We start from the raw sequence: 26,526 nt of genomic DNA on the forward strand, positions 1-26,526 counted from the left end.
TTACAATAACCTCGTCAAACTTCTGAGTATGGTTAGGAAGATTATCAATGCTGTGCAGAAAAATCCCTTCATGTACATACGTGATTGTAGTTTGCCTTCACATACCTACAAAATTTAGCTAGCCTTCCAAAACTCAAATTGTATGAATAAATATTTCTGGGTTTTTTTTCTGGAAAAATAATCACATTCTCATGTTCTTTGCTCATACACACTGGAGCATGTTTTCTTGCTGGTTTTGAAGTACATCTACTCTTTCTATTTAAGATTTTTATCTCTACATTTGCATGTGGTATGAATTCAAAGTGACTGTTTGCATAATGGTCCTACTATGTAAGCGTTTGAAGGCTCAGGTGTGGCACACAAGTATCTGCTACTTAAGCTGAAGAGTAAGTGCTCATTGAATAATAGAATTTACATGATTACAGCTAGCTTTAAAATCTCCAGTGCCTATAAGCATCAACTGACACTAACTTCAGTGGCAGCTGAGCACAGCTTGTTGTTGAGCAAACATATGCACACCACATGAAATTATTAGACAGTGAGAACTCTGACACACAGTGTTTCATGTGTATTTTTAAAAGCAAGAATATTTATTCAATGACTGTGGTATACTTTATTAGGTTTTGCTACTTAGCGGAGTTTCAGTGACATTTAGGTAAGCAAGGCCAAGTTCCATTTTCATCTGAAGTTAGAACATAGAGTGCAAGATAAGCAAATTGGTCCGTTGTTGTCAAGGTGTCAGGAGTTGGTCTCAACACCTTCCTGTGAATTAATATCTTGACATATTGTTTGCTTGGATCCTCAAAGTGAAAATGCAACAATCAAAAAATGGAGTAGATCTGTAATGCTTCATTATATTATGGGGAGCTCCTTGCTCAAAAAGGCTAATCTGACTTTTGAGACATTTCAGTAAGTGTTCTATTTATATCTGTACAGATGAATCAGCGACAATAAGGCAGAAAACATCAGCATGACTTGAATGGATGTGTGAGGTAGCATTGTTCTCTGTGGTTTCCTGACTGATCCTTTCCATCAATGAGTGTTATGGGAACGGATTTGTAGAAGTCAATGATCTCTTCCACTGAATTAAATTTCTGGGGGGAAAAGATAGTAATCAGTGACTGAAAGTGAAGTTGTTATAACTAATCTATAATTTAATCTATAACATTAAAAGACTTGCAAATGACAATATCAAAAATAAGTAACATTTTGTGTGGAATTCTGATTAGAATGAAAGCAATTCTAAAATGAAAAGCACCATATTTTGATCCTTATATTTCTTTTTTGGTGCAGGACAAAGCAACTAGCTCCTGAGGGCAAAAAGGAAGCATGTCCAAACTCTGATAATGCAATATCACCTATAGAAGGTTGTGATGCCAGATGTGATGATAGATATTGAAATGATGAAGCAACTATAAATTGTTACTAGTTTTTTTCCTGCCACAATTTACACTTAATTAGCAGTACATGATATTTTACACTGCAAGTTTAAATGTACCTTATTAAATGTACCTTATTAATCTTTTTCCCGTTCAGATTATTGAGACAGTTGCTATACAATCCCTTTGAAGCATGGAACATCATGCATCTTGTTCTCTCATGCCCAAAAAACTGATATTCTCCAGGCAACTCCTAAAGTGGTAAAGGTCTGCTTCAAGGTTGCTGACCTGATCAAACAGCAAGAGAATGCTACACAAGGTGTTTATTCTCATCTGCTGTAGTGGAAGAATCCCATTCCAATAATTAGCAGTCCTTCAGTTTAAGTAGTTCTCTTCCATGTGTGTACCTTCTAAGCTTTCATCACACCACAAAACTCTTATCATATCAGTGTTTTCCTCTTGAGCTGGTCTTTGTATTCATTGGTATTGAACCACCAGAACTGCACACAGTAATGTAAGCTTACTTTGACATCAATACTTGTCACCTATTTATATAATATATTCCATAAACATGGCTCTTCATTGTACACTTCGCAGTGTCTCGTGGTAGTGTCTCTCACCCCCACCTGATTCACACTAAGTTTATAACAGAATCTGATCAAGGATGTGATTTGGTAAAACTGTTCCTGTATTAAGATGAAAATGGTTTGAGCTCAAAGCCAGTATGGTAATTCAAGTTTTCTTATGATAATTTTTACTCATACACATCTGTTTTACTTTGCTGTTTTGTCTGCTTATGTTCAAAGTCACTGAAGCAAAACTGAAGCAAAACTGGTGTGTATTTCATGCCTTGTGAAAGTAATCCTTACTTTTTTATTCTAAATTAACTCTTCCAGCACCAGTTCTTTTCCTGTTTTTGAATGTTTTCTTCTGGCTGGGAAGTTAAAAAGTCTACTATGATTTTTCATCTGCTTTGGAAATTCAATTAGGCTTCAGTAGGTTAATGCCACATTGTTCATTTTTCTAGCTGTTAGTAATGGGTAAAAAATGTTTCAGAATTTTATATCCCCGGCTCTATTAATGGAACTCTGCATCTTGTTAGGTGTAAAGACACCTAAAGACATGAAGATGAAGAAAATTCAGTATTTGATTTGTTTTCTTTCACTGTGTGAAGACACTCAGCCCATCTCTGCTGTCGTAGGGATTTCCCATCTGCAGATCTCCAGCCTGTTCTGGGGAGATGGGAATAGGGTCTCAAGGGTTGCTTGTGAAAGGTGTACTCTGAATTGTGTTGGGAAGGTGGTGAAACTCCAGGTTATGTTGCACATCCTGAATGAGACCTTTCATCACTGAGCTGTGGACAAGATGCTTATCTTGTAAACCTCTCTGAGTTGAAGGCACTCGCTGTTTGTTGTGCCTCTTTTCCTGGCAGTAGCTGTTGACACAGCGCTGTCAGTGGGAGGCAATGTGGAAGTGCTCCCTGATCTGCCAGAATGGGCCAGGCCAGTTTGGTGGCTGCTGAAGGTGGGTGCAGCTAATCCTTTTTGGCTCACAAGGAAATGAATTGAGTGAAATGGTGTGACTGCTATGACTTACTACAGTTTGAAGAGGAAAGGTATCTGCAAATGCAGTGGTGAGGATGGAGAAAGTGTCTGTGGCTGGAACAGGGAGATCCAGAGATACACATCAGGCTCTGCTCTAAACTTCTTTGTAAAGCAGGCACCAAGCTGAAGAGAAGCCTACAGCTGCCTTTCATTTTGATGCATTTTTAATTGCATTGGGAATTGAGAGTGATGCTGCAGACATGCTAAAACCATGTATTTAGTGTATAGCAGATCTAGTTTTGAAAAGGAGATAAGAAAAATATGTAAATTTCGTGTCATGATCAGCTTTAAATGTGAGCAAGGTTTGTATTTCATAATTTTCCAAAGAACTATGCAGATGAAAAAAGCCAGTGTTACAGGGATCTCTGGATCTTTAATAGTGAAATTGTCTGGAGTAGAGGAAGGCAACAGCCAAGTAAAGGATGCTCAGTTTTGAATGTAAATTCCTAAATTCCATGTATGCATCATTTTGGGGATCTGATCTTTATAGCTTTATGTAATTTGGCCTTTAGAAAGCTCAATATAGTATATTAAATATGTATGTAGGTGTGAACATCTGTGGCTAAATAGCTAGCAAAAGATGTAGCTCCACTAAGAGAGTGATTTTTTTTACCCTTCTATTTATTACATTAGAGTTTGATACTAATTTAGCTGCATGGAACTTCAGTTACTTTTACCATAAAAATCTGATGATCAACCCCGTTTTTTACTCCTTATGGGAACTAATGATAAAAGCACTCATGGGAGTTAAATACATTTTAAAAAATAACTGTTAATTTAAAATCTTACTTGGTGTTACAATATGTTAACAACTTGTAGGCTGTATAGTAAAAATTGAAAGTTGCAATAAGATAGGGAAAACTTTGAATAATTATTCTTATTTATGAGTGAGGAAAAGATGTGTTTTTAATGGATGAAAACAGACTAATTCAAAAGTGAAAACACACTGCAGAAAATCTGTTAAGACCATACCTCTGAATAAATTCACCAACCGTGGAAAAATGTAATAGGTCTGCACATGTTCATTGGTGTTTAGTTTTCTTTCTCATTGGCTGGTGAAGAGGGAATATTCAGCTAATCTAGATAGAGCTGCTAGGTCTGTCTGCACTGCAAAATGTGGTATAACAAAGGGTATCCCTGCACAGGAGCAAAGCAGAGTGCTCTGGAAAGATTTTTAATCGGTACTAAAAAATTATAGGCAGCAGTTTTCTGTAATTTACAGCTGTTTTCACTTTCTTTGGAAGAAAAAAAACTTATATGAGCTGCAAAAATTGAGGTGAGAGTTTTCAAGAAAGAGCACTTTTGGGGAACCCTATGAGACTGCCTGAGATGAAAGAAGCTCTTCTGAGCAATGTTGGTGCCACTGATTGTTCATTACTGCTTATGTGTTTTGTGCCCAGTTCTATTTTCATGTCTGCCGCTGAGAATAATACATAGGAGTGGAGCATTGCCACGTTTGTGATTCCCTGGCACAACACTTAGTTGACCAGCAAAGCAATTCTGATTTTTTCTGTTGTGCTTGATCCAGGGGAAGATTTGAGTTAAAGAGAAAGAATCCTCAAAGAAGAAGGCATAAGTTAGGCAGTCATGATTACACATTTGGCCAGGTCTTGGATGCACTGTGTGTTGTTAACTAGATGCTTGGAATCCTTATTTTGGAGTTGTACTTTGCAATTTGACTAATCAGTCCAGACCCACTGTTTAAAATATGTACTGTCTGTGCAGAAGTTGGAACAAACAACAGTCATATATTTTGGTATTTCCTGAGATGGGAGGGATTGTGTTCTCCTTCCTTTTAGTTCACTAAAAATTGTTGATGTACTGTTCAAGTAATTTTCCAGTTACCTTAATTGTTAAAGCTGTTAACCTAATGAAAATTTAGTTCTATGTCTTTATTCTCTAGTGAGAATACACATATACTACATTATGCTGTAGTGTGCCTTATTTCTGTCATTGTTTCTGTTCTGAGCTTGTTTGTATTAGAGCCATTACAGGAAGACTAAACAATGTCAGAACCATGGAAAACTAAACTTGCTTTCTCCTAAGTCACACTAAAATTCCAGGAAATCATCTGGGAGTTTCAGTTCAGAATTGCAGCCAGTGCTTTATAGAATACTGATGGTCACTACAGCAGCACCAGGATGATGCAGTACAGGTCTTGATTTGTGCAACCATTCAGCTTCCAAACTGTTTCACTGTGCTTGCATAATGAAGGATTTTTTCCCCTCTTTATCATTAAACAAATGTCCCTGAAGAACAACTTTCCAGTAAACCTTGTTCCTCTTTTGCAAGCTCATGAATCCTATCCCATGTTTTCTAATAAAAACTCTTAATATAAATATTGGACCTATCAAATGCCTTAAATCAACTCGGGTCATTTTGATTTCAGGCTTTTTAAAGTCTATTTATACAAAAGGTAAGTTCTGAAAAGTATTGACATGCATGTAAAGGATATTGAAGATTCAACTACAGAGTTATTCTGCTTCACCTGAGTTGGATTTGTGTCAGTGATTTCCTCAGCTAATAACTCATAAGAGGTTGTTGCTTTGCTTTTTTGCTCTGCAGCTGAGCATTCTTTAAGTTTTATGTTGTGTTTGTCTTTTCTAATTTTTTTTGGTTAGTTCTTTTGTTTTGGTTTTTTTATTGTTTTGTTTTGCAAGTATCACATTTTTATAGAGTTGAATTTCATTTTAATGTTTTTTGTTTCTTGTGTTAAACACAAGAAAACTTGCAGATAAAGGGTTTATTTAACCATATATGTAGAATAAGAATTAGACTCTTTATCATTACTATTATTGAATTTAATTATGTAAAGAAGCATTGCTTGTCTAAAGGGATTTTCTAATTGAAATTTACCATATCTGAAAGACTAATTGCATGATTTAATTGCTTCTGAATATCCATGACAACTGTTATCCTATTGCTTCATAGCACCAGGTCCTGCTGTCAGATATGTGGAGCTGTATATATTTGAAAACGCCTGCTTAAATTATCACAAGTTTAAAAATACGCTAAAATAATATGTATATACCAGAAAAGGTAGAACTTATCTTTCTTTTTTACTTTGCAGGTATTACTTTCAGTAGATAGTAAGTACTTAGGAGATTTTTTTAATTGATTAAAATCTGAATTTGAGCATGGTGTGCAAAATTTGGTATTAAGTTATGTTGAAGCTCTTTCAAATTTGAGACACTTAAAATGAGGGTATTGTAAAAGAAACTTTAATGAAACAGCAAGTTTGTTGTGTGGGAGAGTTTGTAACTAATATTTAGTGTTAAGAACTTGTGAAGTCTAACATAAAAGCTATAGGCTGTAACAGCAGATGGGATTTTACTTACACACTCTCCTCTGAGCCCAGTTCCCAATGCGTATTGTTGGCTTTCTTCCAGGAATCGTACTTTAATGTTGTATACTCTTCTTCCATAATAAACAACCAAAACGTATGGTTCAGCCTTTGATTTCTTTGAACAATCTCTAACCAAGAATGTCTCATCCTGAACGATACAGATTTAAATTATGGATTGTATGGTTAGTTCACAACAAAACTTGTAAGCCATTGTGGACAGCTTACAGAATTTTTCCCCCAAGAGTTTACTTCCCATGTTTTGAGATAAGTGGTACTTACAGTGTTTTTCTGTAACAGTATCTTCTCTGCTTTATGGCGATCATATTCTCCAACGTACCACTCACATTTGTTTAAATCCTTAATTTTAAGATAGCATAATCAGTGTATAGAAATTAACAAAAACTGGCAGAAGAAAAACCAGATTGTATCTAATCTGCATTTAAAGTACATGCAGCACAGTATATAATGGTAATGCCTCTATATGGAGAAATCCAGTTAAAAATTGTTAATCAAATTGAACATTTAAGTTCTTATCCATGGTTTCAAGAGCTCACATTGAACTTTCTCAGTGGTGCTGAACACCCACGGCTTTCATGGGGGGTCAGGGGTGGTGCCATATAGTGTTAGTCCTGTTTCCTTAAGACTTGTAATTTTTTGTAGCAAAGCTGGTCTTTACCTTTTCAGTGGGTTTGGTAAGAGATTGCATTTCCTGTTCTACAAGCAAATGTTTTGATTTATTTTTGCATGTTGCATATGATGTAGGAGGTGGTGGCTTCTTCACTGTCAAATTATCTATACTTAATGTAGAACCTGTAAAAGTAAATTCAGAAGGAAAAAGGTTGCATTTTTAAAAGCTATAATTTAATTTCATACTATCTTTTACTGAGTAATTTTGAGATTAGTACTTTTAATTTAGAGTATTATGATATTAACCTTTAAAATTTAGAGCTGTCTGTGAAGAGTGGTCTTGTGCTAATGCAGCATTAGTGATTTCAGATTAATGCCCCCAGAGATTTAACACATAGGTTTCCTGATGGATTTTAATTGACTTTAATCTGACAGGCTATTGTGCACATAGCAAAGTAATAAACTATTAATAAAACAGCAAATGCTAAATAAAATACTGACTATGGGACAAGGATAATGGTTCATTCTGTTCTGTTTTCACCTTTTGAGTCTTTTTTATTTGTGTTGGATCCCAGTTACTGTTACATTGGATCATATTAAAGCCTCTCATTATTCCATTGCCAGCTAGCATTGTTTCTACCAAGCTGTTGAAACCTCAGATGATGCAGAAGTTCTGCCATGCTGAAGAATTTCCTTGTGACTTGTTTCAGTTAGCAAATTCTGAACCAAGGGGTAAGGTTGCTCTGGCATGAAGGAGAAGGTGTTGGTCTTTGTCTGTGTGTGCCTGCTCCGTGCAGTGCTGCTGTGCAGGGGCCTGGAGGAGCTGAAATCTTCCTCCCAAAGCAAATTTGATTTGCTGTCTCTACTAGCTAGACCCAGCTAGCCAGGTCCTTGTGGAACTAAGGAAGTGCAGGGGTTGGGTCAGGAACACAAGAAGCCATGTAATGCAGGAGGCTTGGGCTGACTGAGGATGCAGAAACAGCCGCAGAAATTAAGGGCGTCCTTCCTTTGTAAATTTTCACATATGTGACATGGGGAAAAATTGTTAATTGAAGTTAAAAACCACCATATTCTGCTGTATAACAGAAAACAGTTTTGTGTTTTTCATGCAGTGCTGGTGGCAGAAATGATCCAGTGTCCATTTTAAAGGTAAATGAGAAAAATATGTTTATCAATGGCTTCCATCTTTTCCCTCTGGTTCCTGTCAGCAGAGACAGTGCTGTTTGTCAGGTGGTATTTCACTGTGCTTTATCTGTTCATGCTTTATCAGTTTATTACTGTTATGCCGGTGTGTAGCATATGACAATATTAAATGTTACTAGGAAGACTTTCTTTTACAGAGGGGAAGTGGTTTTCACTGTTCCATTCATATTTGTACCATGTTCTGATTTATAACTGCATTACTTTTGTTTTTAAAACAAGATCCACTGATAGCAGTAGACAAAGAGCCATGATCTTCAGCAGGCAATCAGTCTGTTCAGTAATGAAATCACTGTTCAAAGGGCCTGGCACCAGACATCAACCTTTTGTTTCTGCAATCACTTTGACTTGTCAAAATATGAAATATTCTTACTGTTCAGCTCACTGGATCATGATTTTAGCATTTTTGTTTGCATTGCATTTTTAGTGGCTGGCATCCTCAGAATTTTCTTTTTAAAGAGACCCCACTGCTAGGACCATAGTTGCTTTGTGGACCTGTGCTGTGTATTTTTTGCAGATTTTTTTTTTTCTGGTGTGTTTTAAGGTGTGGGACAAGAAGGGTAAAATTAAAATTCTCTTGCAATGCTTCTGTACCAAGTCTGGCTGAGATGGAGCTAACAACACTTTGCCAAGAAATAAGATTTTAATAAAATTAATATTTGTTCTTACAATATTTTTAAGCCAAATATAGACTTTAAGGGCAATTATAGGGTAGCAGGGGAAAAGCTACTTATTTGTTCTCTTCCTGTTGCTTCAGGAGGGCAAGAGGGACAGAGGAAAAAGTATACTCTGCTGTCCCAGAGAGCCTAACGGAGCAAAAAGGAGCAAAAGCCCTGCTAAGGATGATAGGAACTGTCTGAAGCGGCAGCAGCAAACAGAGACCTAGATGAGCTTTATGGACTATGTAAAGAAGGATTTTTAGTAGGTGTCCAGAGGGGAGGGTGTGGAATTGCACCCCAGCACAAGAAGGAAGCAGCTCAATGGAGGGAGCCCACCAGAATCTGGGAGCTGGGGCCTGTGAAGTGAAGCAAAGCTGGGGGAGGTAGGCTTGGTTAGCCTGGCAATGACCAAAGTTAATTTGCATCCTACTTGATCAGAAGAAATAATGCAATCCATGTGTTCTTCGTGGTATTTGCTTTTACCAAAAGTTGCTGTTATGCACTAATAGATTCTTGGCACATCTTAGGTGGTTTTTTTTGGGGTTTTTTTTTTGTTTGTTTGGTTTTTTTTGTTTTTGTTTTTGTTTTAATAAAAAAGGGCATTTGCAGAGGCAATTAAGGAGTCAAAGATGGTAGGAAGTGCATTGAAAATCCTCAGTGCAGACATACAAGCATAACAACCTGAATCTGTTTCTTACTCTTATTTTTCCAAATTTACTTTGCCTTTCAAAGCAATCTTTAGTTCTTACCTGATCTGCAAATGTTTTTAGATCTCCATGTACACTGAGGGCTAGGAAAAAACAATGAATAGAAGTCATGTCAGAAAAGTATTTCTTTTAGTGGCAATATAAGAGTCAAATTAGAGAGCTGTGCATAGCTGTGCTTCCCCTGGGTACCCCTTTCTCTTACTGATGGCAGCTTTGGGCCTTCCCAGGTTTTGGGTGGTAATTGTGTATTTAGTGTCTTGACATATTTCCCTTATTTTCACTACTCACTTTTTCAAGTTGCATTTAGTTTTGGTATTTTTTGTACTCTCCATAAGAGTTCCATATTTTAAGTGCATGTGTAGTGAAGCACAGTTTGCTTTTGTTCACTGCTAATTTTTGCTGATGTTCCCAGTGCCTCTATAGGAAGACCCAGGGAGCAATTCTTCCCTGCCTGTTCTGATTTTCAAGACTGCTCCTGAGTGGCTGGCCAGTTAGTATTTTGTTGTGTTACACTGGAAGGAATATTGACCAAATAACTTGACATAACAGAAGCATAAGAAAAAAGAGAATATTAGGGATCACAAATATGGTCATATTTACTCCACACAATAATATTGCCCTGGAGAAATGCCATTACTGTAAGCAATGTTACATGAGAGATTTTGTATTTGTCTAGGAAGGATGTTAAATCATTCATATACTTCCTATGCTGTCTCCTATATTTTTGGGTTTTGTTGCATATTTCAGCAGAAAGGAGATTACAGACACTTACAAAGGAAAGATTTGTATAGGTTAGAAAAACAAAGTATGTCTAACTATGGAAGATTTCTGTGGAAGAATAATCGGCCTTTGGAAAGCCAGGTGTGTATCCTTTGTAAATTAAAATAGAAAATGAGGGAGAGAGGAAATGCTGAGGCTGGAGATAGGGTGTTAAATATATTGTATAAAGAAGTTCTGCTATCACAGAAATAGCAGCAGAAATGTATACAGCAGCATGCTTTTAAAGATAAAAATTGGCTTTGCAATTACAATAGCTTGAAAGCAATTCCCAAAGATGTTCTTGTCATGCATAAGGACAAAACTATCACTGCATGGCATCAGAAGGTGGTATCATTTTGCTGTTATTGCATAGGACAATTTTCTAGGGCAGAATGTTTAGTCCTTGAAGCATCCAGTACAAACTCCTGAAATTCTTCTATTCCTACCTGGCTTCAGGAGGATGCTGTTGTGCTTGAAAAGGTACTTCAGGTTTCTTCCTCAAACTTGTAACTGTTAGTAAAAAGGATAAGAACTTAGTATTTCCTCTTTTGTCTGAGAGCATCTAGGAACTACTGTGAAGTAAATTAAGTAAATTCATACATGAGGGTGAGGCAGTTCAATAGAAACCTTAAAGGGCTGTAATCAGTCTGGCTGGAATGAGTCAGCTAATGATTTCAGTGGGAAATAGTTGGACTGGTACTGAATGTTACATGGGGGATTTTACACGGTTTGCTGATGCCAAATATGGCTTCACATAATAGTAAATAATGTGGAATGTTGCACTAGAAGTTTGTGGAGAGTTCATAAATCCTTTTTTATAGGACAGAATAGGCATTGCATTTATTAATGCAGTCGATTCTATTTCTTGCTGAAAATCAGGAAATGGTGCCTTAATCCACAAAAGGAAAAGCCAGAGGAAATGATGAACTTATTAACACAAAGTGTAAACAGCACGAAAGCCATGTAACTTGTATCTGTCTTCTAAGTATTTTGGAGTAACATTGTTTGTAGTGGACCTTTGTACATATGGAGTTTTCAAAGCTGTATGTACATCTAAAGAATTGACATATTTTTAAAACACTGGAGGTTTCAATTTTTTAAAACTTTTTTTAGCTTTTAAAACCTAAATCTTTTAAAAAACTATTTCAAAATTCTCACCCTCAAATAATAGCAGCAAGATTGACAGAAGGGTGATGACCTCTGTGCAGATCTCTTTTGGATATCCTTCTCTTGGTTTTTTTAGGCACCAACACTCCTATTTTCCCCAAAACCTTCAGACATTTGCTTAGGACAAATGTGTATTTGGCTCCCCAAATAGCTGTAGCTAAGGCCGAGGTAAGTTTCCTTTTTTCTGCTCCTCATCAGCAACCGTTGAGGTCTCTCTAACTCTCTCCTTTCTCAGCAGATGTGTGCCTGGGAGATGTCTCTTGTTTCAGTTAGAATTTTAATAATAGAATATTTTAGTTTTGGAATATAAAGGAAAGACTACAAGTTATTACCATATTATTGAATACTGACCTTGCTCTCTTCCAGGTACCTATATAAAATGATAATATAGTAAATATTTTTCTTTGGATTAACTTGAATTTACCCCAACAGACCCAACTATCCACCAGTTTCAAATAATTTATAGACATTCAATTGTTAATTCCTGATCACTTTGGCAAAAACAAATAATAAATACTGATCTCAGTCTGCTACCAACAATGAGAATTGAACTTTTTACGGGTGTAAGTGAACATGTGGTTTACTGCAAAGATCACCATTTCATGATAACTGTTGTGTATCAGTTTAACTTACAATATGGTTTTCCTTCCTTGATCTTGTATTAAATTGAGATTGATTATAGTTGACTGGAGAGACACAAAGACTAAAATCAGTCACTTCTTTTCAGACTCCTTAACTGACAGTACAATTATTTTACTGTCATGGTAGATATTTGATTCAAAATCACTGTGTGGAGACTCAATCCAGCATATTATGTTAAAAATAAGAATGATATGTTTCTAAATATTGGAGTTCAGCTCCTAAACTTTCATTGTATTTCTTTATTATTTTGATTCACAGATCAAATTGATGGGAATATCAATTATTTTGTTTGTTAGTTTGAAGCATCTAAGACTATAATACATAAATATTAAAGAGAAAAATAGGGGGGGTTTTGCTGCATATTGCATTTTGAACCTTCCTTATAAGTTACTTCCCCAGTAATGTCTACCTATTACTTAGTAATTTCAAGTCTTATTCAGGCTGGACAAGACCTGGGAAGGTCCTAAGCCATGCTCCTGCTTAAAGCATGGAGAACTGGGAGATGAGACCTGGGGTCTCAGAGCTTTAACCAGCTGGGTCTTGACAACCTCCCAGAACGCAGATTTCACAGCCTATCTGGAAAAACTCTTTCAATACCCAATTGAAAAATGTCAGTAATTTATTTCTGATTGAAACCTTCATCATTTCGAGAATGTTGCCTCTTGTACTTCCACTGTGCACTGTGTAAAGCACCATGCTCTGCCTTTCTGACCATCTCTCAGACACCGACTGGCAGCTGTTGGGTTCCCCCAGGGTTCCCCTCTCCAGGCAAAGGGAGCTCAGTCCCACCAGACTCATTTCACAGGGCAGGTACTGCATGTCCTGCTGTGCTGACCCCCTCTGCCCTGCCAGCTTCAGCCTTGAGCAGTACTCCAGGTGTTGCCTAATGAGTGATGAGTAAAAGGGAATAGTCCCTTCCCTTTTTCTCTGGGCAATGCTTCTGTTGATACAGCTTGATATGCTCTTGGCCTTCGTGGCTGTCAAGCATACACCAGTGGCTCATGTTCAGCCTTTGGTCCCCAGGTCTTTCTGAGCTGAGCAGAGGGTTTAGTTCATTCTTAGGTAGCGTTTTCCCTTCATCCTTTCCAATTTCAAGAGGCTCCTCAGTACCCTTTCCTGCAGCCTGGCTTCTGGTGAAGGGCAGTCCTTCTCTCAAAGCTATTGACCTGCTCTTTGGTGTTTGAAACCCTGACAAGACAACTCTGTCGTCTGCAGGTCACACTGAAACTGTTTAGGCCTTCATATCTATAGGAATGGGAAGTGATCAAAATTAAATTTTATCTTTTCCATGTCATGAGACACACAATATTTCTCCTTATGATGTAGCCAAACTAAGAGACTGTTAAGAGCTGAGGTATTTGTACAGCTGTACAATTTCCAGCCAGAAATATTAATTACAGCTGTAAGATATTTATTTTTCTTGGGAGTGTTTTCATATTTGGTTTGTAATGAGTCAGTATCCAGGACAAGAAAAAGCTTTTTTTTTTTTTTTTTTTTTTTTTTTTTTTTTTTTTTAATATTATCTTTCTTGCCAATATATCATTTTTTTAAGCAGTAAGTGTTGATTACAATATTGCTATCAAACCATGTTTTTGTCACCATCTTTCAAACTAAAGCCTCTAACCAGGAGTGAGGTTTGGGGCAGCCTCCCAGTCAGAACTGTGGAGAAGGAAAACTCAATGCATTTAAAAGTTAGAGAAATCCATAGATTTGTGCTTCAACTTGCTGTGGAAGGAAACAGTTGGGATTAACTACTGTAGATTCCTATCTTCTGTTCCCTTTAATGAGAAAAAATAATAAAACCAATTCAGTAGGAACACATTAGTGCAGGAACTAAAACATTCAGTAAGAAGCACAAAATGCTATAAATGATAATCTCTTTCCAAATTTTACAAACATCCTTTATCAGTGCATGATTGTAGGGACTGTATCTCTTAATAAGTTTTATAGGAAAGCACTTGTCATAACTAAACTCCCTTATTGCTAGAACCATTGAACCATTTCCTCTGCTTTACTTCATTGGTCTGCATAGAAAGTGAGTGGGGAAGGAGAGGCAAAACAGAGCTGGGGGCTAGCAGGGACTGGTAAAACTGGATTAAAAAATTGTCCATTTTTGTTTTGTATTGAAATGGACCATCTTATATTTGAAGTATTTATATTACATTAATGTTACACTCCTCTGTTGACCTTATAATTTCAGTTTTCTGCTTGTAAAATGTATGTGGAATCTCTGTCTGAAGGAGAGCATCTCCTGCTGCTGCCTCTTTACAGGCATCCACATCAGGCAGTTACAAGAGATGCTTTGTGTGGATACTTGGACAGGTAGCTTTGCACTGTACCTATGTTTTTATTTCTGCAAACAAATTCAGAAACTGACCCCATTCAGGAAGTAGCAGTATTGAAATAGGAACACACATTAAAGATGGACACTTTTATGGCTCAAAGCTAATATGACTTACTTTTTTTTTAAACTAATAGGCAAAAATACTATTACATACTGTGTAGCTGTGGAATGTGTTTTGCTTTTATAGTCCTAATACATACAAAGATGAATACTTACTTGATTTGATACCTTAACAGATGAATGTCTGGAAAAGAAAGAATAATATGCAAAACATTTAATTATGATAAAATAAAATCACTTTGAGTACATCATCACTGATGATTTCATCTTGACAAGGGAAGGATTTTGCTACTGCTGGAGAAGTTCAGAAGCATGTTATTTTTACATGACTTATTTTCAGGAGAAGTATCTTGGACTTCCTTAAAAAAAATAGCATCCACTGAATTAATTATGGTAAAATACAACTTTGTTAAGGATTTATACTGGGAGGAGGGGGAAAAAGAGGAGTATCAACTTCAGCACTTTTCATCTCATGCCAAAAGGTCTCATTACACATTTTAGAATCAGCTATAAATGGAAATAAGTTCCTTGAAGACTGAAGAACTTAAAAAATTAAACACTCACAGAGCTGAAATGGAATGTGTAGAGGAAAGGAGGTGCAAAACAGGAAAAGATGAGTGGAGAAAGTTCCTCATGGCCCTCATTAAGTAGGTGTTAAGGTATTTTTCTGACTTCTCCTGATATGACTGATCAACAGGAGTATCATCCTTTCCTGGGAAGGAAATATTCTCCTTCCAAAAAAAATGGATAAGGTATTGTGTCTGACATCTTTTGTTAGATGTTTTGATTGTGATGAAAGCTTACACTTTTTAGCAGTGTGTATTTCCTAATAAAAGAGACAGGGTACCAGATTTTACAAGCTATTTAGCAACATAAGGTGTGAATAAGCATCTAGTAGCTTTTGGAAGGCTCTGAGATTAAATCTCTGTTTAGCCTATCTCCTGGACTGAAAAAATATGACATTGAGATAATTCTACTAAATCAGTCAGAAGACAAAAGGAAGATCTGGTAGAGGAAACCCTGGGAGCTATTTTTCAACAGTGACAAGGGCTCTCTTCCTCATGTCTGTGTTGAAAACATCAATCAGCATGGAGGCCTGAGGCAAGAAATTTGGAAATTATCTGTATTATTCAGGAAGGCTAGGAGAAAGGAGAGGAACTGTTCTGATTTGGATAGTTGTTTTTGTGTTGGTTTCTTCAATTTGTTAGCTTGGTCTCCAGGCCATTACTTAGGGTGTCAAAGCCCATATTCAGGACACTGGGTGTGTGGTAAAGTTCCATGACATTAAAGATGTGCTTGCAGGGCTGGCCTCCACCTCCAAGGGACATGGCCCTTGCTTAACCGCAGACATATAAAAATTTCAATCACAACAGAGCTTCTAATATACATTCCAGGACCCTGCGCTTGCCTATTTTTTTATAAAGCTGTTTTTTAGATTGTATAAATAATGATGTGTTAAATTTTATAAGTCTTCCAAATTTTATTGGAAAAGAAGACTTGCACTCCTAAATCACATCTATGGCTGGACAGCTTTGCTTACAGTCTAGCAAAGGACTGTAAGCTGTGGTGCCATACTCCTTCCCTCTGCAGCTCATATGTTTTCTTCTTACAAAGCTGTAACTGGACTGAGGATGGGTGAGAAATATTTTGAGTGAAGTGCTTGTGAGAAATTTGTCAAGTGCCTCCTCCAGATATTGTGTTATCTTATTCTGTTCCACTTCTGTTTTACTCATGTGATAAAAGCCCCTAGTGCAATAGACGTGACATGTATTTATATTACAGAATTTGGCTTTATAATAGGACTTTTTAAATCCAAGTGCTCTGCATACTGATATCAGCTGGTAACATGGATTATAACATTTCTCACAAAGCTTTCACCCTGTGCTGCCCTACCAAGGGAGGGGACCAGTGGTGGGATTTGGAACTTTGCAGCTCTGTGTCAGGTCTTGCATCTGAATATGAAGCTACTTCATGTTAATAAAATGTCTTTGTAACCAACATATTTTGAAACCTAAGCCATGAAAAAATTTAAGCACCATTCAGGGAAAAAACACCACCCCAATAACCCATAATTAGAGCTCACTCGTTAAATACATACTTTAAAGACTGTTTGTTTGATTTGTAATCTTATTTTCCCCCCAAAGGATTTGAAGTGACCTCTGTAAAATGAAGCAAAATTCCATCCTGATGAGCTGAAATTGAAATGATTTAAGGAAGGATGGATGAGATTGACACAGCTTCTGGCTGTTGCAGGTTTTTGTCAAGAGTCATTTAAACATCATACCCCATGGCCCCTGGATTTGTGTCCATGGGTGTTGTGTGGCTGAGGAGTGCAAAATGGAAAGAGCAAGAAGTGATTTGTAGCTTGGACTAATTGGTCTCATGGGTTGAAGCCAGATTTCTGCCTACAGATGAGTCATTTCTTTTGCTGAATGTAATGTCTTTGGGATGTGGAGTGAGTTTCTGTATCTCTGGTGCAGTCAGTGTGTTTCCCCATCACTTGATTCACTAACTGTGATAAGTAAATAGCATTTTTTGTACTTAAAAGTGGTTGCAAGACCTCTAAATATCATTAAGGAAAAAAAATCTTAAACAAGATGTTCATGAAAATTCTGCCTGCTTTTCTTCTTCTTTACCATTATTTTGTCAGTTTTTTATTTTTTTTTTTTTAATTAAATGCCAGTTTCACATTACATAAATACCACTTCTCTCAATTATTCACAGCTGTCTAAAGAGTAACTTTCTTAAGCAAAAGCAGAGGTGTGACAGAAGTAAAATTTTGTGGTTTGAGCACGGAGAGTGTTTTGATTCTCAGGGAAGGAAGATGAGGAATGCACTGTACCTTGTTACATTTGCTGGTATTGGAGAGGTGGGATCTCGGCTGAGCGTGTTCCTCTTGTGAAAGACCTGGCTGCTTATCCTTGGCTCTGGAGGAAGGGGCTGATACTGCTTTGGCAGCATCTTCAGAGGCCTAGAGAAGTCGAAAGAGACCTTGAAAAGCTATTAGGGAATAAAGGAGGTGCAGGGACTGTATTTTAAGCACAAGTTCTAGAAGTAAGAGACTGGAATTTTCTGAGAGTATTTCAATGTATTTGTGCTGAGCCAAGCTCAGATATAAGAGCTTTTCAGGACCCTTCAACAGCATTAGTAATGTTGGATAATATTCTACATTTGCACGACATTGCTGCATGGTGTTTTGTGCCACTAAAAACTGCTTTTGTGTGCCTCACCAGTGTGTGCCAAGTACAGCTCTGCAGTGTGGATATTTCCAGGTGGGTATGGCTGCATATATATATGGTCCAGTGAACACAATCCAGTTTCAGACACAGAGGAAAATGTTCTTTATCCCAGAAAAATCACAGGTAACATGGGCCAGGTGTTTTCTGAGGGATGTGGGCAGTCCCTGTCTGTGCTGTGAGACCAGGCAGTCCCAGCCCAGCTCCAGCTGGAAGCTGTAGCATGGAGAGGTTGGCTGGACAAAACTGGAGGTGCATCCAAGGTACCTGACAGAACTGCCTTCAGTGGTGGGAGCCTTGTGTGTTTGCACAGTACATCCCCAATTTAAGTCAAGTTAAAGAACTGAGAACCATTCTGGCCACTATAATACAAACAGAAACAAATTTTTCAAATTTTGCAGAATAATGGATTGAGAATGTTGTCATGCCTGCACTATTACAGTTTTGAATTTATGAGGTTTTACTGCCCTTTTATGGTATTTCATATTTTTTTAGTTAAATCTAAATATGTAATGCTAATCATACTTTAAAATTCTTTTTCTCTTTTGGAGCAGTCAGTGTAGGCATGGAGGAATAAACTTGCCATTCCTAGATGACCCTTTGAAAGGATTTTTAAAATTATAGCAATTATTACTTGAATTTGACAAAATCAAGAAGCAATTAATTTTTTATTTGTGAGCATATAATAGAAAAATATATTTGTGGAATAGAGCTTGATCTATCTTCTGTGGAAGTAAGTGAAAATATTCCAGTTGATTTCCATACATGATTTTGCTGTGCAGCACAAAGCACTGGTAAATTGATTTAAGTGAGAATGAAGTCAGTATTATCACAGTGAACAGAGCCTAAGGCACCAATAGAATTGGTGGCATTTTTTCTCCCGCAGCAATTTATATCTGGGTTGAATCAGATTCAAGGTTTCTAGGCTTTTGACTTGTCTGCAGGCACAGCCAAGTTGGTGTTGAAGATGCAGGCCTGAGCTCCTGCTATGAATGCTTAGAGCTCGTGCTTTGTTCTCCCTAATTCCATATCAGAACCTGTTCAGTCCGAAGAGAGGCAGCAGTGAAAGGATGCTGGCTCACTTCCAGTCCCCTCATTAGCATGAGCAGCACAGATGGATGTGAGCATTCATTAGCACCGAGTTCCCCGGGGAGCACAGGTAAGTGATCTCTGATGGGATCTTACCGTGGGGGAGGTGTGGGCTCCTGGAAAAGAGGAAACAAAAATCTCTGTAAACGTCCTTCCCCCCTTAGTTTACTAGAGAGAAATATGAAGAATTTACATTAAGTAGACATGCCTGTGTCAAGAGTCAAAGGGTTTATGTGCTCTGCAGCACAGAACATCATTCTGTAACATGGCATTTTAAAATCAGGAATAAAAGACATCCTCATGTGACTGCAAGTGAGTAACATAATGTAGGACTGCAGATAGGAGTTCTCTTTTCCTTTAGCTAGTGCTAGCAAAATGGCAGCCTGCCTTTAAAAATCTATTAAATGGCAAAATAAACAGTAAAAATTTTAATGATAGAATCTGCTTACCTGGTATCCATGTAGATTCATTCTTCCTCCTAAGAATAATTACAAATAATTCTTAGTAGAGTGCTACCCATATAATTCACACATGAAGTTACAGCTTTATTCTGGTATTGTTGCTATTATTATGGGCAGTCCAACCCCATTCCTTGCCTTCTTCAGGCTCTACCTATAAAACTCTGCTCTTGCTTTCAGAATGAAACATTTGAGGGTGATATTTATTCAGGTATTGTAAATTTAAATATTTTTCAGAGACTTTATATACATATATATATATATGCTTATTGAGTTAGGGATGCATTTTTTATCTGGTTTTATTTTTGTACAGAAATTTATTAAAATACTGAAAACCAATGAAATAAATTCTATATTTTTTTCAAACATACCAAAATATGAGTGATTATTTAAATTAACATATTACTACTAACTACTAATTTAAATTAACATCTTACTACTAAAAATAATCTTTATTTTTGCTATACTGAAATTATTTTCCTAAGTTCTACATACTGAAATCCTAGCTAATGCAAAGGACATGCAACAGATCTCAAGTTCTCCTTCAAAAAAAACAAATGAATAAAATAATGGTACCTTATATGTTTAACATTTCTAGAAAACGCTGCTGAAAAAAAGTCTTCTGTGCTATTTATGCCATCTTGTGGCAAGGCCACTTAATAGCACTGGGCATGAGAACAAATGTTAGGAAATATTTAAAAACAGTGTAGCTATTATGTAAAAATAATAGTGTTCTCTACAAGCACTATTCACTCAAGAAATACTAAAAATATTCTCAACCACCAGAGTTTAATTTACCTTCCTGTACTGGCTTTGGTTCATCTTAACATCAGCAGACATCACATGGAGACATGTAAATCCAACCTCCTGGTGGAATTCAAAGCTTTAAATAAACTGGCAAACTGTCCTTGCCTGCTGATTTCTGCAGATTTTGAAGCTGGCTTACTCAAAATTATCTCAATTCATCTTTTTTTCTGGCCTACATGGGGATTTGCTCACATGAATCAATCTAACCTTTAATTTTCAGCCTATATAGTGCTTACTTTCTCCTCATCTGTAGGAATTACTTTTCTCTACATTTTGCATTACAGTGCGAAATAAGGGGTGGGGGGGGGTGGGGGGAAACCAAATGCTGTTTTACATGGAATTCTTTGAGTTATTTTCTGGCTGATAAAATTATAATACTTTCTAAAAATAAGCTGTTAGAGCAAACACAAAAGGGTAACATTTTCTTGGCTTTTTTTTGACCATATTACCTTGTGGTTCAAAGATTTGAAAATGGTAAGATAAAAAATACCATTTCTTTGCAAAGATAATCAGATATTTAAACCTTCAGTAGCTGACTACATCCAAAGTAAATGAAATGTAAAAAAGTATATAGAAACCTACTTTTAAAACAATCTTACAACTGAGTGAAACTGTCAATCAAAGGATTTTCTATTTGGACACTTCATTAGGTTCTTGAAGAATAAAATTGCTTGTCTCTGATTTCACCAAAAAAATGGAACAAAAATTAAAGGTACATTTTTGACTCAAAATTAAAGGATTTTGTAGCAAATTTAGGGTTAAAGGTAAAGCAGCAGAGAAAAAAAGATGCTAGGTGATGTACCACACCATTAGTATATTCTGAGTACGTCAGAACATTGTCCACAAGCCTTTGTAAATGGTCACCCTAGGATGTAAATCCCTAGTTGTAATTGCTAAAGTTGGTATTACTAGTTAAAAATTGTTATTAGATTATGTTTTACAATATATTCGTGGGAAAAGGCTGAGAAGGATAGGGAGTGAAAAAGAATTACGTTATTAGAAGTAAAGCACTGTGGGGATCTTGCAGGCTTTTAGTGAAAAAGTTCAGGAGATGTTGGCTTCTCTCTGCCCATATGTCCTTACAATATAGCAAAAAGGAAAACCTGATTTTTAAATTGAAGGGCTTTTTTTCTTCCCCCTCCCACAGGAGCAGGGAACTCCTGAGATAAAATATATCTCCTTCTGTAAATAATTACTTCAGTGTCAGATAGTTGAAAGAGTATTGCAAAATTTACATGACGATTGTTTTGGAAAGCAGCTGCTGTTCTGAAAACTGTCTATTCTATCACATGTAATCTCTGCCTATGTACAAAAGATATACATGGAAGTAGAAATTACTATTTCTGTTTGCAGAAATGGGTAGATTTTTTTTTTTTTAATTATACCTCTTACATTTGGCACTGTTCTCCCCTCCGGATCAAATGTGTGAACCTGTTAATAAACCAAAAGAAAGATGTGATGTTAGCCATCATTCCTGAAGCTATGCCCAGTAGAAAGGGGGCTGCTCCTGGCTGGAATGCCTCTAAGTGAGGAGTGAAAGCAAGAAGCAAGGGCATCTGTGCCAAGTGAAACAGGAACAGCTCAAAGGAACGCGGGCTGCCCTGGTGCAGATGAATGTGGTACTGCTAAGACTTTAAATAGACTGCACTTTGGGGGATATTACAGAAAAGGGGAAATCTGTTTATGAGTAAGGATTAGTATCTTTACTTACAGCTGAGCATTGAAGGGGCTGAGATGGGTTCTCGCTTGTTGGGGAAGTGGTACCTGAAGGCCTTAAGCAACGTGTGTCTGCAAAAGAGGAAGAAAAATCAAGCCTGAGTAATTCAGTAATATAATGTTTGAAGAAGGAGGAGTTTTAATATTCAAAATGTGTTTTTCAGATCAGGTCTCATAATTTATATAGCATTTTAATTTTTTGTTTGTTTGTTTGTTTTCAGAACTTAACAACCATTTTAGCAGCTGTATTGAGAACAAAAGCATGACCCTGGTAAGAGCTTTATGGTTAATGTCCTCACTGTGGTTATAAATAAAAGCCTTCATAAGCTGGTAAACAGTTAAGACAGACATTTGACCTTAACTGTGGTTGGATTACTGAATTTGTTTTTCATTTGAACCTTTGCTCTTGGCAATGCCGTCATGTTGTTCTGGTTTTGCAAGTGTTGTAGGTGTTTTATTCTCTAGATAGTATTTCAATTTTTACTTTAGCTTTTAATAAAAAATTGCATCCCTGACCATCAAAAATAAATTTTCAGGATGTATGCTAACATGTGTTTTTCAGTCATTAATTTTACATCTCAAGGGCATTGGTATTTATCTAGAAAAGATGGCAAAAATGTTAGCATTGAATTTTACCCTTTTGAAATATATTTTCAGTCCTTTCTTCACTATTTTATCTTGACACATTGTAGTTACCGGGCATAATACACAGGCAAAACCAGCTTTTTGTTTAATGTGTTTTACCTTAAATCACAAAACAAAACCCATGTATTTTGGCTAGTTCAGGACAATCTTACATAAACAACAAAAGATGCTGACTGCTAAATGAAAATTTTTACTCCTAGCCAAGATAAAAACTGTACTTGGAATTTACTTCAGGTTTCCAAATAAAATGGACAAATTAGTCTTGGAACGTAATGTAGAATATCTGCTTGTTCAGGCTGATTGTGATCCTTTCACACACTGATGAATTTACTCACTTTAAAAGCCATCTATTTGTTTAGACATCAGACTCTCACAAAAAATGTGTAGAAAATATCTTTGCTGACTTTGATGTGAACTGGAGCAAGTTATCTGGTTTATGGCTTCCAATCTTTGCCATCTAGGACTCCCCGCCATATTTTTAACTATTTAGAACCTCTGGAGTATTTATATTGGATTGGAGCAATGCACAGCTAGGATGACATTTCAATTCCATAAATGAATTGCCTCTGTATGTTTAGGCATTAAATGTGACTTAGAATAGCTTTAGGAAACCAAAAGATGATTAATGCAGCTGCCTTACAAAGTTAAGAATGTTTTAGAAATACACTCAAAGTAATTGCTTATTACTGCTATTTAAAGCATCAGAGAACTCCTTTAGAAAGAATACTACATTATCATGTGGAGGAAGGTTCAGTGTGTTCTTTAATGTATTTTCCATCTTCAAGCTTTCTAGGTTTAAATAGCAGTGAGATTTTCTGAAAAGGCTGTGGGTTTGATCAGCCAGTTTTTTGCACATTCCATGGGGAATGGGATAATAGAATTTATCCCATGAAGGTAATAGTAAAATTAAAAAGCAGTGTGTAATTATTAATTTAGCATAATCTAATGAAAATCAGGGTAATTGTTGAATATGAAGAAGCAGAAAAAGGCCTTGCCGTGTTTCTGCCTGCCAATGTTATTTTCCAGTTGAACAATTTGATTAAAAAAAAAAAATATATATGGACAGAAAACTCCAAGTCTGTACTGTTCCTCTATAACTCTAGGTTTTGTTCAGTTTCAACAGAAAATGTTACCTGCATATTCAGATTCTTGTAGAGGTTTGGCAGGAAGGATTCTCAAAGAATGCATGGCCTCCAGCACTGAAGAATTTACAGTCTCATACATATCTTCTTCCTCCTCAGACAGCTCAGAGGAAAACTGTACATCACTCTTGCCCTTCATTGTCAAGTATTCACCCTGGATCGAAGAAGAGATATACAGATAATACAAATAAATTTAAGTTCAAGATTGATTTCAGCTTGGAAATATATGATTGCCATAACCAGACATTTTGGTGCATGGGAAATTTTCTGATGAAAACTGAAGGGTTGGAAAGTAGTTGAGGAAGTGGTTTGAGTGCCTTAATTTTAAATTGAAATTCATGAAATAGCCATTTGGGAGACAGTTTAAATGTCTCTCTGAATTTTGCCTCTCTGCTCTTGAAAATATAATGAAAGTGTTTAATTTATGATCATTGCACACATTGAAACGGTATCTTTTATTATAATATTATCCATGTGGTATTTGTATTGTACTGACTGTTTACATATGTCACTTGCAAGAATATATTAGCTAGCTCATCACAAATGTCATGCTTCAAAATAAAAACATACGGTGTTTGGGGGAATTTGTGCTGACAAATGTGCAGTCCAAGTGATTGTGATAGTGAGTATGTATTGAACGGTGGAGTCCATGGAAATATGGTGCTGAGAGTGACTCAGGATGTCTCTGGATGTGTCTTTACACTTGTAGAGGTTTGTTCAAGGTTGTGTTCTAGAGTGCTGCTCCACCCTTCATCTTCACCATTTGCTCACTGAAACACAACTGCAGTCTTCCTCCAGCACAGAGCCAATATTGCTGCTGAGGAAACTCGACTGAGGATACCCCATGCCTCTAGAAGTCATATTTTGTTACCAACAGTGTAGGTGCACCCGTGCACTTGGGTCTTCTGTGATGTTTTGTCTATTCTCAAATTTATTTTGTTCTCAAATTTATTCCCTGATGTTTGTTTTATTCTCATTACTAATGGGGAATCAATAGCTTCCTGACGTATCTTCTTCTGCCAGTTAACTGCCCTTTCTGTTAATGCTTTTTCTCTTGAGTGCTAAAATTGAATCCAGTTTGTTTTACTGTCCAAGGACACTAAACAAATTGATAACTATCTACTTTATTTCAAACTTTATATGCTAATGCCTATAATTATATTTATTTATTTATTTATTCTTCTAAGAAACAAATATGCCTTATTAAATCTTTCCTAGATTTTCAACCAACTGAAAAGACTTTGAATCTCATATCCCCAGTGTTACTTTCCTGTGAGCACACTCCAGCTTGTACACCTCTGTTACAACACGAGGCAGACCTCCAAGAAGTGTTCTTTACAGTACATTGCAGGGTGAGATTTGTCTTTATGACAGTACATAAAAAAGTCACCACAGCCTAGACAGACGCTGCAGGGTACCTGGGTTTTCAGGCTCTTCTCTGCACCACTCTTTCCAGTTCAATAGCAATACTGTCAGCTAGGCTGAGAGTGGCTATTTTTTCAATCAATTGTGCAAGCATTTTCACCTAGTTGAAATAATTTTCATCTAACCAGGTATGTGTTTATGAGACTGTCTTCTGGGGAATATCAGAGGCCTAATAAAAAGCAATATACAACATATTTACTGTTTTCCTTCTCATTATTGTAGTAATATTTCTGCTGAAAAGGAAATTACTTTTAGTTTGAGTAATTGATGAGATGTTCTTCATGTCACATTAACAATTCTTTACATAATCAGACTTATTATTTCCAAAAGATGCTTGTTATAATATTTGTTTAATAATCTCTCCAGGTACCAAATAAATCCTCAGGATTTGCTTTCTTTCTTGGAAGAAAATGTGGTTACAACTATTATTTTCCATAATTTTAGAAACTCAGGACTCTGGAGAATTCCCAAAGTGAATAAAGATCTCAGAAATTTCTTAAATAATTACTTAAGTGTCTTAGCATAAGTAAATAATTTCCTGACCATTCTTTCCCCATTCTGCTCTGTTATGTGTTTGCCTTTTATTTGGTATTAATCCCATATAGGAACTGATTGTTATTAATCATTCTGTGAAATCTGAAGCTGTCCAAGTATTGATTGCATCAAATTTGTTAAGTCATCCTTCATTTGTCCAGCTTGTTTGCTAAAACATAGACCTGTGCTTTATTTTCATCTTTTTGTGATTTAAAAGGTATTTACACTTTTTTTAGATGCCTGAACTGAAACTCAAACCCAGATTTCAAATACAAATGGAAAGACACTGAAATATGTTGTTTGCTTTTCAGCTTTCATTTGTATTGCTTGCCTATTTAATCTTGAGGTTTATGACTTATATCCTTGTTTAGCTTGACTCCTGTTATTTTTACTTGATCTTATGATAAAGGTGTATTTTAGATTCAGCCCATAAATGGAGAATTGGTGAGTGAGTCACTTCTCCAGTCTAGATCCCACTAAAAAAAGAGAAAATGTTCTCATCTATATTTCACAATTCTTATGCCTTATTTTGCATTAAAAACCAGTGATGATTGCATTTATGTTAGTATTATAGCTGAGATGATATTAACATACATCAGGAAGTGAAAAAAAGGTAAAATTTTAGGAAGAACATATGGTACTTACAGAATGAGAGGTGTTAGCAGGAATAGTTCTCTTTTCTGTATGAAATGGAGAAAAGCTGTCAGCAGGTCCCATTCTATTGTGAATTATACAGTAGCTAGTAACGTATATAAAGGCATAAAAGTCTGCCAACCGCAGATTTGAGAGTATTTATTTACAGTATTTTAGAGAGATGGAAAAAAGGACATGAAGCAGGTCCACCCAGGAGTTTGTGGATCTACACAACGCATGAGGAAGTAGCCATGTGGAAGTGGGACTCACAGTCATGGGCGTGTCTAAGCCCGCCCACCAAAAACACCCAAAGAAGGATGTGCTAGAGCTCCCCTTTCTCTCCTGAG

General features: G+C 36.5%; 1 protein-coding gene across 1 annotated transcript; it reads right to left on the bottom strand.

Moving 5' to 3' along the window:
- Positions 1-560: 560 nt before the first annotated feature.
- On the bottom strand, positions 561-26,320 carry CLNK (cytokine dependent hematopoietic cell linker). Its single transcript, XM_030270752.4, has 15 exons — positions 26,192-26,320; positions 23,579-23,741; positions 21,796-21,872; positions 21,470-21,515; positions 19,269-19,297; positions 18,916-18,935; positions 17,337-17,465; positions 14,651-14,678; positions 11,800-11,818; positions 10,728-10,791; positions 9,565-9,605; positions 7,006-7,139; positions 6,609-6,686; positions 6,322-6,477; positions 561-1,094 (listed from the first exon to the last, which is right to left on the bottom strand). The coding sequence occupies exons 1-15, from the start codon at positions 26,261-26,263 to the stop codon at positions 966-968; spliced, it is 1,185 nt and encodes a 394-aa protein (XP_030126612.4). The 5' UTR covers positions 26,264-26,320; the 3' UTR covers positions 561-965.
- Between the last annotated feature and the right edge of the window lie 206 nt (positions 26,321-26,526).

Source organism: Taeniopygia guttata, chromosome 4 (genome assembly GCF_048771995.1).
Source record: "Taeniopygia guttata chromosome 4, bTaeGut7.mat, whole genome shotgun sequence".
Classification (NCBI taxonomy): Eukaryota; Metazoa; Chordata; class Aves; order Passeriformes; family Estrildidae; genus Taeniopygia; species Taeniopygia guttata.

Coding starts and splice junctions, on each gene's coding strand:
- CLNK (XM_030270752.4), bottom strand. CDS start 26,263: ATGGGACCTGCTGACAGCTTTTCTCCATTTCATACAGAAAAGAGAACT. Junction 18,936..19,268: donor TGAATCTACATGGATACCAG/GTAAGCAGATTC, acceptor CCTCTTTTCCAG/GAGCCCACACCTCCCCCACG. Junction 9,606..10,727: donor CAGCATCCTCCTGAAGCCAG/GTAGGAATAGAA, acceptor GTTTTTTCCTAG/CCCTCAGTGTACATGGAGAT.